This window comes from Pagrus pagrus, assembly GCF_965226575.1.
Source record: "Pagrus pagrus genome assembly, chromosome: 20".
Taxonomy (NCBI): domain Eukaryota; kingdom Metazoa; phylum Chordata; class Actinopteri; order Spariformes; family Sparidae; genus Pagrus; species Pagrus pagrus.
The window spans coordinates 9,598,474-9,611,220 of record NC_140207.1 but is presented as its reverse complement, the minus strand read 5'-3'; the positions used below and the strand labels follow the sequence as shown (position 1 = coordinate 9,611,220).

Sequence of the window (12,747 nt, the reverse complement as noted above, 5' to 3'; positions counted from 1 at the left end):
AAGCGAAGTAGTAATAAAAAATAAAAAAAAGAGCACAGTGACACATCAGGCAGACTGAATACAAAATGATATCAGAACTAATAAAATCTCAGAAGGGAAATGTCATATTTGTCATTTTGACACCTGCGCAAGACTGTTGTGTTACACTTTCATTTTACACCCACCACTCCCAGCTGTACACAGCAAAGCAGAAACGGCGAGATTAACGCTGCGATCTGAGGAGCAGCCAGGGCGCTTCACAGAGAAGGAGAGAGGGGGAACGCAGCTCGAGGTTACTTTATCCACTCTCCGAGGAAAGATGTGCTCTGCGCTAACATCTGTAGACATGGTTAGAGGGATTGACTTAAAGGCCGCTGACAGAAAATGCATACACTCTGACATTAACCTCCCCCGGCTGAAAGTGTTTGAGTACCTCGGTGACAAAAAGAGTCACGTAAACATAATCTAGACGCTCGGATGGCGCATTAGCTGCAAGTTGGTGGTGGAAATTGTTTGAAAAGGGACAAAAGAGAAGCTTTGTTTTCAAAGCATCGTTCAGGTGTTTTTTTATACTGCTGTTTTGATGAATTTATACCAAATTAGCCGCTCAGCACACCGTAGGTCGGATTTAGGATCCATTTTGGATTGTGTTAGAAAATGGTGGCATCTTTTACTCTCTATCCAATTAGAGCACAGGCCTTTATCTTGAAACAAACGGAAACATATCCTTAAACCAGCTCGTCAGATGTGAAGATTTGCTGCTTATCTTTGTCTTACATGGTAGTAAACTGAATATCTTTTGGTTTTGGTATGAAAGTCGGACAAAACATGCAGCTGAAAGACATCAAGTTCAAATTTGTAATGGCATTTATCACTAGTTTTGTTATTTGAGAAAATAACTGGCAGATTAATAGACAATGAAAGCATTATTGTTATTATTATTACCCCTAAAGGAAAGAAAACAGAAAGTTTTTTTAGACCCAGACCAATTGGCACAGATGCAGATGTTGATATTGGGAGTAAAAAATTCTGATATGGATTGGCCAATAAACAAACATTTTCTGCAACGATCCCTCAAATCTGATTATCAAGCACATGTGACAAAGATATGTAACAAACGCAGGATATTTTAAGGTATAACAATACACTTTATTGTCTAAAATGACACCTGTGCACTGAAACTTCACTTGTATTTTGATAACTACACATTGCTACAAGCATATTTTCTACATTAAAAAATAAGGTTTAATGTCGGCGCATAACACATGTATGATGTAATCGTTGGTTGTGTTTGTGGTTCACAACTGAAAATGGTTGTTGAGCAGCTGTGAAGCCCATTGCAGTAACATCAGCTTTATTGAATAAAGCTAAAACCCTGGTTGGTTAAATAGCTGGAGATCGTGTTATGGTGGATTCACTACGGTAACCATTTAACGTGTCATGGTGGTACTGTAATTGTCTTCGGGCACAAGCTCAAATCTGTGTCCTTGCTTGGACAAACACACTGCATGTGTAGATGTTCTCTGTTATCTATAGATTGTTTGATGATAGATCGTGTTTTCTGATCAAATCCACTTGATTACCGTCAGAGAGCAGCCTACCACCCCCACCCCAGCTCACTCCGCCCCTGTCTCTCATCCTCTCCCTCATCTTCCCTACTTGAGTGATGGCGTTTGTGATTCCTAATGACAGTCGGAACAAATCTACGGTAATGAGGTCACATTGGGTTCGTTTTTTCCTTTCTCTCAAATCACCCTTCACAGCTCCGCACAGTCAACCTGTTCCTGAGACTCAGACGGGGTCCTGTATCCCAGCTCCAGTGAACCAGCAGGAAACAGATCAATTCCTTCCTCGAGAGGACCTCCCTGCAGCCAAAATGGACACCCTGTCCTTTTGAGCATGTGTGTTTTTTCCAATATCCAAGACTTTATTATCTTTTGACTCACTGGAGCTCATATCCTGGCCTCGTGTTAATGCCACCTGCTACGTTTCCAAACTCTGCCTCGTGACATCCTTAGCATATTTATTGATTTATTTAGCTTTTTCTTCTGTGTGTATTTGCAGACCTCTTAGCAGTCTCATCTATGATAATGCATTTATCTATAACAGAAGAGGTATGTTGTGTGTGTGTGTGCATGCTTGCATGAGCACTCACATCCACATAATGATGTGTGTTTCTCCTGGCTTGAGCAGGATGTCTGCACCAACACATCATTACGATTCGTTCGAGCCATTAGCTTGTGGAGAGCGAATTGTGGATGAAAAGCACAACCAGGCGTATGCAGCCATATGTGTGTGTGTGTGTGTGTGTGTGTGTCTTTGAATATGTACAGTATGTGTACTTGTGGGTGTGCAGCGTGCCCCCCTGTGCGTCAGTGTGCATACTCGGTATGTGTGTGCTCAGTGATGTGGTTAGTAATGTGGAGACCTGCAGGAGACGGTCCGTGGAGAGAGCCTGCAGGATAATTGCTGCCACAGTGACAGGTAGGGCTGCCTCTGTCAGAGTTCCCTCAGTGGGGAAGCAGTGTGAGTGTGTGTGCAGCTCTGTGTGTCAGCTTCACCATTTCCTCCTCCTGTAAGCTTTTCCCCAGTAGGCTCCCTTCAGACGGTGGCAGACTTCCAGATGTTTTCATCTTGTATCACACACACACGCATATCCAGGGACAGAAATGAGGCATCTTTTACAGACACTCTTAAATTGTTTGGATATACATTTTTACCTGAGGAAAGACCTCTGTGTAATGTTTTTCATCATATCTTCATGTATCATGTACTGCAGCGATCCTCACTGAGGACATTTCATTTACAAAGTGGACTCAGCTTGGAAGGCTCGTGTTATTGGAAAAGGTAATTTAAAGACCCAGCAGCTTGGGATGTAAATCACCAGTTTCAAGATTCGATATTATATTAATTCTACAATATTTGATGATATCACTGCCTGTCTGCTACGATACTATTTCGATTCAATTTGATCGTTAATCATTAAAAGAGACATATAATGCTCATTTTCAGGTTCAAAACTTTTTTGTGTTACTACTAGAATAGGTTTACATGTTTAAGTGCTCAGAATAAAAAACATCCGCTTTCTCATACTGTCCAGTGCTGCAGCTCTGTATACCTCCTCTGTCCTTAAGCTCCTGTCTCTTTAAGGCCCTTCCTCCCAAATACCCAGTCTGCTCTGATTGGTCAGCTCACACACGCCTGAGCCAGCACTGCTAACAACAACAGAACAGCTGTCCTATATAAATTCTTACGTGCCAAAATAACCACTAGGCATAAATTACGCAAATGCGTGACATGATGACATAGTGTGATGTCACAGAATCAAAGGCGTGACTACTGATGAGGTGTTTCAGGAGCAGTTTTTTCTGTGGGAGAGAGGAGCTTCTATTAGTGCTGACTTTGGCCTTTTTAACTTTCAAGATCTTTTACATGCACAAGAACAAATATAAAACACTGAAGGGAAGGAAAAACCAAAAAAAACATAATAGGTCTCTTTTAAATTGATCCGGATCCATGGATCGTTACACCATACCGGCAGCATGGCTCTGCAGCATGCTTGACTGTTGATGACCACGATTTGTTTCAGATGTGCATACATCAATCTTCAAACCTATCCGCTCTTTTTGAGTGATTGTCACATGTAATTCACATCACACATGTCACACATCTGCAGATTGTCATCTCTGAAAGGGAGCGTAAGCGATGTAAACGTGTCCCGGTGAGAATGCGGAGCGACATCCGTGGGGTTTCTCCCACATCTGGAGGTGCCTGCCATCCAAGTCATTTGCCGGTGCTGCTTCTGTTCCCCCGATCTCCTGCAGTCCGTGAAGAATTGGTGTCAGCACCTATCAAACGCAAAATGCCTATTCTACACAGAGTGTCAGAGCAGCCACAATCTATTAATCAACCAGGCGGCAAAGAAACAGATATTATGTGTGTGTGTCTCTGTCTGTGTGTGTGTGTCTGTCTGTTCGTGTGTGTGAGCTTTTGTTTGCGTGTGTCTGCACATGTGCAGCACAGCCTCATCCAGGTGTATTGTTCAGCCATCTTTGAAAGGGGCCTCTAATAAGGGAGGATGCAATTATAAATGTGTCATGTGGGTTCTGTTTGAAAGAGGAAGGGGCCTGTAATGTGTTGGAAACCAAAGGCCGCGGCAGGGTCTGCAGCAGACACAAGGCGCGTGCTGATTGCACGACTACAGCCATTACAGGAGCTGAAACCCGGCAGCATCTCCTCTCCTCTACTTCTACTGTGTTGTCTTTTGATATCGCCTATAATGAGTCAACCAGAAAACAGGTTCTGGCATCTTAAAGGAAACATTCGGCTTTAGTGAAAAGAGAATTCAGAGTTCATTGTATTCAGTTAGAAATAGAAGGGTTTTTTTGGTGTGTTGATTTAGGCTGAATAACAGCAGTTGGTTTGTTTGGGAGCTCTGTTGGCTTATCCACAGGAAACGATCGATCAGGGTGAATAAACAGTGAGCCAGCCAGGACCCCCCTGCTGTTAACAGCATGGCCCGACCATGTGACAGACATGGTGGTATATGATTGGCACTGCTGATTGGACATTAATCCCGATGATGTCATCGTTATCATCATGTTGGGCACATGGAGAAGAAAAGATGTTTCTATTCAGCTGAATTATTTGGCTGATTGTAACTCCATATTCACTTTATTGGGATGCATTTTAAAGGGTATTTAAATAATGTCTAGTTATATTAGATTTCTAGATTATATTATTGGAAGCAACCAGTATTAAAGGAGACATATTATGCTCATTGTCAGGTTCATATAAAATGTTCCTGTCTCTTTAAAGCCCCCCGTCTCTTCTGATTGGTCCACTCACACACGCCTGAGCCAGCCCCGCTAACAACAACAGAGAAGCTGTGCTAAATCAATTCTCGTGTGCCAAACTAGCCGCTCGGCAGAAATTATACAAATGTGTGACATGGTGACTTAGTATGATGTCACGAAGTCACAGAATTAAAGGCGGGTCTACTGACGAGGCGTTTCAGGAGCGGCGTTTTCTGTGGGAGAGAGGAGCTTCTGCTGGTGCGGACTTCGACCTTTTAAACTTTCAAGATCTTTTACATGCACAAGAACAAATATAAAACACCGAAAAAGCCAACCAAGGCTGAAATGATCACACGATCAATAGGAACATGTCATCTTTAAATGATTAAAAATGCTATATATAATCAGATCAATCAACAAAGTAAATAATTAGTTAATTGCAGATGTTTTTAATACACTTCCTTTGATTTGGTATTTAATTTTGACACGATGTTAATGAGTTAATCACATCTTGATTAGATATCAACACATGGTGAATGTTAAAATATCTTGTTTTTCTACCTTTGCACTCCTCCGGCTCATCCTCCACCCTGTCCCTCTGTTTCATTTGTGGTTGTTTTCTCAGAGGTGCAGCACTTTGATTTGGTGTCTTGATTTGTGTAAGCCAGGAGGAGCTGAATAACAATTGAGACGCATGAACTAGAAGAGAAAGAGGAAAGAACGAGGTCCGTGGGATTTTCTGGCTGACAGTGCGGGCTCAGATAGTAGTATATATCAAGTTATTTCCTGTGTGTTTGTCCTCACGGTGAAACAGCCGCACTCATGTGAAAGCCATTTTATATCAGTACGTCTGTGCCTCCTGCAGAATATCCTTTCTGGTTAGAAGATGAACAAATAAGCCTTATAAAAGCGACAACAATATCTGTGGACTGATTTACATTTTGATACGCATCAGCGTGCAGAAGTCAGATGTAAAGGGGTCACATACATGTTCTATATATCACACATGTAATGAATAGCAGCTCGGAAGTCAGCGCTGTGCTTCTTCATACTCCCGAGCTACGAAAGGAATATTGTTTTTGTTTCCCGCCTCGGATTTTGACTGAAAAATGGGTTGCCGTGCATCTTATCTGTCAAGGGGATCAGGTGCATCTCCCTCTCTTTTCCTCCCCTCCTCCTCCTCCTCCCCCTCTCTCCACTCTGATAGGTAGAGACAGCCATCATATGTGCAAGGGGAAAGTGATGGGCGGAATGGCAGCTTTAATATCGGAGCGATTGCCTGCTGATAAGGCTAACGGCTGTGGAGAGGCGTGAGCGTCAGCCCTCCTCCGCAATAAACACTTTCATTTTGTTTGGTTGGAGTGACGGATGGAGAGATGGAAGTGGTGAATAGACGACCTGAGGAGCAGGGGGAGGGAGGGGGGAGATAGATGGAATGGATGTGGATGTTATTCAATATTAACAGATCAATCAGAGGGTGGTGAAATATGCATTTTGTCAACTATATACCCCCATTTGGCCATAGAGGCAACATTACGATCATGTGACAGCGCTGGCTGCTGTGCCGTGTTGAAATACAAAATACTTACAGCCAACAGTCGGTGATTTGTCTCCCGATGCTGAATTTATATTGCTTCTAACAATAACAACCCTGTCGTATATCAGAAAAATGAATATATATATTCATGACTTTAAGCTCTGATGACTTCATGATAATCATTTCTGAATTGCTATTAGAATCTATGATGAGGAGTGCACAATTGCTTCAGTTTGCAGCATATGGCGGAGAAAAGCAACATTTTAATCAAATTATATCTCGCCACAAGATAATTTGTGTTGAGAGCATATGCTACAGAGCAATTTAAAGGTCACATAAAATCAAGCTTAAATGTGTGCTTTCGCTGAATTTTCATCCATTAGCGATCTCGTCTGAGATGTTTTGAGTCATTCTTTAGATTGATGATTGAAATGGCCTTTTCCTCTCCTTCAACAAGTCCTTGATGAGTTTTTGAAGTGCTCTTCCTGTTTACCTGTCTGAATATGTGGATGTCTGACAGAGACACATTCCTTAATGCATTTCTGATACTTGATAAGACAAGTGTTGTTTTAAAAGTGAAAAATGTCCTTTCATCACAGCTCATTTAAGAGGTTTTTGTTTTTTTTCTGGAATAAATGTTTGATGTATTAAGCAGCATTGCAGTGCAATGGACCGGCTGTACATTTCTAATTTAAGGTCATAACTTGTTAAATTTTAGTCCTGCTTGATTGGGAGATACCTGTGGTTACTGGTTGATTACAGCAAACTTACAAAAAAAAAAAACTGAAGAGCAACTGGTGTATCTGTTTACAGTGACAAACTTGCGTTGATTTAATGAAGAATAAAGAAAAATAAAGTACAACCACAATCTGATTTTAGGCTTTTTTTCCAGCCAACAGCAGGACAAAGTAAAGTTCAAAGTCACTGTAGCTGCTTCGTCTCCTCCTTTGCAAAGAAACCTATTCTATATATAGGCAGCTACAAAACCTAAAATTATTGAATGGCTATTGGTGAAAACATAATGACCATAAATGTGATCAAAAACACACAAAAAAAACCTGTAATACTATATTATAGAGCTGAACAGCCACTGTCTCTTGCTGGGATTTTACTGATATAAGACCTTTAATTATATTGTTTTTGATTGAAGATGGACCAGGTCCAATTGTTGCTGTATTGTACACAAGCGACGCTGCTGTCCAGCTTAAGGCATTTATTCAAAAAACTAGTAATCACCCACTTTCACTGAATTTATATTGAATAGTCCCAGGCAATTATCTATTTTATTCTCTCCAATAAAGCTGGTATGCGTGTATGTAATTTCAATTGAAAGCACATGAAAATGGAGCACATTTTAACACACATGAAAAAGCCCTTTCACTGTGCCTTTCTTTTTTTTTTTTTTTTTGCCTGCCGAACATGAGATGATATGGCTCAATATGACTCGGAAACCGCAAAGATCAAATGAGCAGCGGGGATCAGATCTCAATATTAGAGATCAGACTAGATAGACTCAGACAATGCCTATTAAAATGGCTGGAGGAGGCTCTCTGAAATGAGACCTGACATCTCTTTTCCACAGTCTGTCAGGAGTATTTGGTGGCTAATTTGAAGCTTACAAAACCTGTGTGTGTCTGTGAGGAAAAGGGAAAGAGAGTGAGCTCCAAAGGGAGGTTAATATAAGGGGTGACCAGAGAGAGATGCTGTAGGCTGTTATCTGTACAGTCTGTGACAGAACAAGCAATCCATTGGCTGGATTCTCTCTTCAGCCCCAGATCCTTCCAGTTACCGGCTAATGAGCTCGGCAAGTACGTTGTATTTACATTTAAAGTGGCTGTTGTGGGACTGTCCTTTCCCTCCGGTTGATTGGAGAGTCCTCAGCTTTGATTCACGAGTAAATGCTGACCTTCAGGCTTCTTTGGTTTCGCCATAAGACGGTTAATGTCAGCTTGTCAGTCAAACCCCGAGCTGCAGCCGCTGTGACGTGCGCGCGTGTTGATTCCAGGGCTAATCTTTCGTAGTTTGACTCATGATGTGTTGCGACCCCAGAGGGTTCCTCATTAGGACCAAAATGTTGTGTGACCTTTTAGCAGCTTCGCCTCCGCCCACCACCTACGACCTCACCCAGCTGGGCCCAATTACCTCGCTCATTACCCCCCTCCTAAATAGCACCAAGACCATGCAGGTACTGTAGCTATCTATGGAGAGGCAATATGTCTGACTGAATACAGGGGTGGCGACATGAAACGAGAGTGAGTTGAGATGTTCCAGTTGAAGACTTTTCTCCTCTCACTAATAGCCGGAGATTTTCTTTTTTTTCATCCCCTTGTCTTCGTCTTTTGTGTGGCACTCCAATTTAGAGACTTTGAATGTATATTTGACCTTTCCAGCCCTCTCGCCGCCTCCTTTATCCTCCTTTCAGCCATCCTTCAAAAAAAAAAAAAAAACCCCAGCTGACACCTAAAATATAAGATGTCCCCTTCGCTGCCATGTTGATGAGATGATAGGATGATCAATGTTTGCAGGATCCTTAATAACCAGAAAGAGAAAAGGGGAGAGAGGAAGAGCGAGGGAGATGGATGATTATCCTAAAAGTAGCGTGCTTAATTAGATGGAATGCTGCATACATTGTGGACTGAGTGGAATCATTGGGATAGATTAAAATACTAATTAAACAGGCCCTTGCCGAATTTGGAGTGTGAGGTGGGGTTCAGCTCTTCAGGGTCATTTGCATAGCCTTCATCTGGGGAAATGGGATTTAAAGGACCTGCTCTCTTTCTCTTTCTCTCTCTTCAACTCTCACTTTTTTTCCCTTTTCCCCATTACCAATCACATTCACATGCTAACAAACTCAATTAAAATTATGCTCCATTTTTTGTGCCACTCTATAATTTGGCATAATCTATTAAGGCCCCTTTGATTTTGTTTTTCAATATAAATGTCTCCATCAAAGTGAGGAAGGGGCGTTAAGCGCAGGAGGGGAAAAAAGTCGGCGAAATGTGTGATCTTGAACGACGGATATTTAACGTTGCCTCACTTTGGTTTGATTTGCATGAGAATATGTTTCGTGAACAAAGCTTTGGAAATAGCATGCCATATTTGATTAGATCAGTAGATCTGAGGATCAAACTCGTGTGGTGTATTAATTACTGCAAGAACAAAGGCAGGAGCTTATTTTGTGCTGTGAATCTACAAGCACTTCATCTGCTTTCTGGCAATCTTAAGTAGGTCTGACTCAACGTGTGTGGAGGATAATGGTCAAGTCTTCTGGGCATTTTATATTTTTAACCATGGCATTGTAATATGGATGGCAATAGCACAACTTTTCATCCAGACTGAAATATCTCAACAACTATTTAATTAACGTGACATTTTCTATAGGTGGTCCTCAGAGGCTGAAGCCCAATGAATTACCTGACTTTTGCACCATGAGGCTTTGCATCAAATATGTCAACATTTATTGGATGGATTGCTTTTAAACTTGGTACAGATGTTCATTTCCCATTGCAACTTTTCATTTAGCCCCATTATCAGGTAACAGGCACATGTACCTGCAAAAGCAATGACATTCCCATTTGTGTATAGCACTATTTAGCAAATGTCAGCATGCAAACATGGTGAACTACGATGGTTGGTATTATAACTGCTAAAGCTTAATTTGTATTTCTGCATACCAATGGCATTTGTAGGCCTACAGTTAGACTGTAGGGTACACCACATGCCACGGCAGTTAAATAGGAAGCCAATCAAGCTGCAGCACCGGATACTTTCTGAACAGTTGTGTGTACAACCAGGAAATATCAAAGCCAGACGGATGATAATTATATCACAGTTTATAATAACGTATATACATGTAAACAGCATTTTTTTCAGAAAATATCTTAGTTACAATACTATTATTATTATTTATTATTTTTCTTCTATTATACACATTCAGCAAAGCCATTTCAGCTGCAAACCCTCTGGTCACTGCAACTGCCGCTGGATTTGTTAAATTTGTATGTATCATGTCAACATTTCTACAAAAGGTATGAGATTACGTTCAGATTACATATATATGAGCTGCTCATCAGGAGAAGAAGGGGCTGCTGGTGGCATGACAGCTAAGTGAGATGGCTTCCGGTCACAAAGCCACTTTGAGACCCCTGACGGCTTTCCCGTTTCAGCTCACAAAAGTGTATTTCTAACGAGAGGTTTCCATCGTTTATGGCGACATGGTATTTTAGGTCTTGCAGCCCTACTGTAGACCCTCACCTACTGTATTTTAGGCCTGCCAACCTGAACTGCTTGCTATCTAACCCTGAATGCTGTTTTGCTTCTCATCTTGATGAAGATTTTTTCTATATGTGTTTGTGTTTGTCTGTGTGGGCTGGTTATTTTCTATGACCAGTCTGACATCTGACTCATGCTGTTACATCCATTGCATCATTCTCAGTCTCACTGACCACTTGTTCTGCAGCAGGAACTGAAAAATCTGCTACTTTGTCATCCTCAACACCTCCTCTGCTTTTGTCTCCCGTGCAGTCCAAGAGAAGCAGCAGCTGGAAAAGGAGACAGGCCTGAAGATTGTGGAGGCCGGAGTCAGTGATGTAAGTTATGCTCTCTAAAAATATCCGTTGTGTGTAAGGAAAAAAGAAAAAGAGCGCGATTGCTTGTCTTCTTGGGCCTCGTGGGGAAGGAATAAGTGTGATTCCAACTTGTCTTGGCATTCGCATCACACCTGCAGCTTCAGTTGTGCAGCCAAACACTAATCTGCAGCAGCGATGAATTCCAAACACACATCCTTTTAAGTGCGCTGCTTTGATTACCGTCCCCCATGCTCATTTCCTTTAGGTCTCTAAGAGCTGTTGTCGCCATGGCGAATAAAACACAACACAAGACAAAAGCCATATGCATTTTATGAAACTTAAACTGAGTGTTGATCGTCACCGCGGGGCAACAATAACCAGATTATCTTGAGTGCTGTCACTTTGTCGGGGGGCCCTGATGCTCCTGTGACATATTCATTGGAAAAAATTAAGAGGAGAGCAGGAGGACACTCAGGATGATCCAGATGAAAGGAGAGTAAATGTGTATTCATTCAACACTGATAAATATTCATATGTATCAGCGGTGAGGATCTAATCAAGCACCCATTGATGCATCATAGCCCTCCATGCTTGCCTGGTAAATGAGTTTCTCTATGGAAATGAGACAGACAGCCTTAGACCCCTGAGCTGCCCTGATCATGAGGCATGCTGGGAGCTAAATGGATGTGGCCTGTGCATCGCAGGACAGTTGCCATTGGCAACAACCGTCACAGACTGTATAGACAAGATCATTTTCCCCTGTTCTCTACGCTGTCTCCCTTTTGGTGTCACTGCCTTTTCTTCGCCCATCTGCCTCCTACTTATATCTTTTTTAGCACCACATTTTCTCTCATCTTATTCCACATTGTGTCTTTATCACGTTCTTCTCAATTATCTCTGATTCACTTTTTTTCCTCTTCTTCTTCACTGTGACTTTTTGTCCTGTTCTTTGTCTGCCTCTCCTCGCCTCCTTTTCATTCTTTTATTCCCACTCAGTCTGATTCCTGCGCTTAGCCAGCACTGGTACAGGGCTGTGTTTGTCATATTGGGCCTATTTGTAGATAATTAGCTGCAATAATAGCCTCTCTGCAGGAGCCAGGGTGAGGGAGGGATGGATGGGAAGAGGGAGGGAGGAAAGGAAAAAATCTGTCTTCCACCTCATGGGGAGAAAATCTGCGCCAGACTGTGTTTGTAGAAATGCATGTTAAGGAAGCGCGGCATTTACTGTACTACAAATAAAGACCTGGCAAAGTATAAACACTGCAAACTCACTCGGAGGGCCTTTTATTAGCAACAGCTCTAACGTGGAAGTGTTGATCTCACCAATTTGTATCCAAGAAGTGGAGAGTTAAGGGTAAGTTGGGCAAAATAGTAGCTTTTGACAGGAGAGCCTGTGGAGTGGGCTCTTCAAATACATTAGTTTAAAAGGTGTTAAACCAAAAGCGTGCTTTCAGTAAATGTGCCGTAAATTGACCGCAGTTATGAGTGAATGCATGTTAGAGGTTGCAGAATGGGTCTCCTGTTGCCTGCTTCTCGGAGGCAAAAATAGAAATACGCCGGGTGAAATGGCTCAGTGGATCCATAAGAGGTAGAGAGCAGGAAAAATTAAGCACGGCACTAAATGTAGACGGCATTCTTTCCCGTGCAAGCTTGTATAAAACCATCAATGTGGTTGATATCATTAAGTCTTATCACTGACAACTTCCCCCCCTCCTCCGTTTTTATTTAAGAGGTGACAAATGACAAAACAGCTTAGGAAGATGTCCAGATAGAGCGAACGTCAATAGCAGTAGATGCGGACGAGGATAAGCAAATGTCAAAGTGGGGGGAAGGAGACATCAATCAATAGGCCGAGCAATATCTACTC

The 12,747-nt window shown here is 42.0% G+C and overlaps 1 protein-coding gene across 1 annotated transcript in view; it reads left to right on the top strand.

Moving 5' to 3' along the window:
- The window catches only part of ptprn2 (protein tyrosine phosphatase receptor type N2), a 128,159-nt gene that overhangs the window by 63,422 nt on the left and 51,990 nt on the right, over nt 1-12,747 (top strand). The window contains exon 11 of the mRNA XM_084339797.1: nt 10,837-10,901. Coding sequence (XP_084195923.1) covers nt 10,837-10,901 — 65 coding nt within the window. The remainder of the gene's footprint in view (nt 1-10,836; nt 10,902-12,747) is intronic.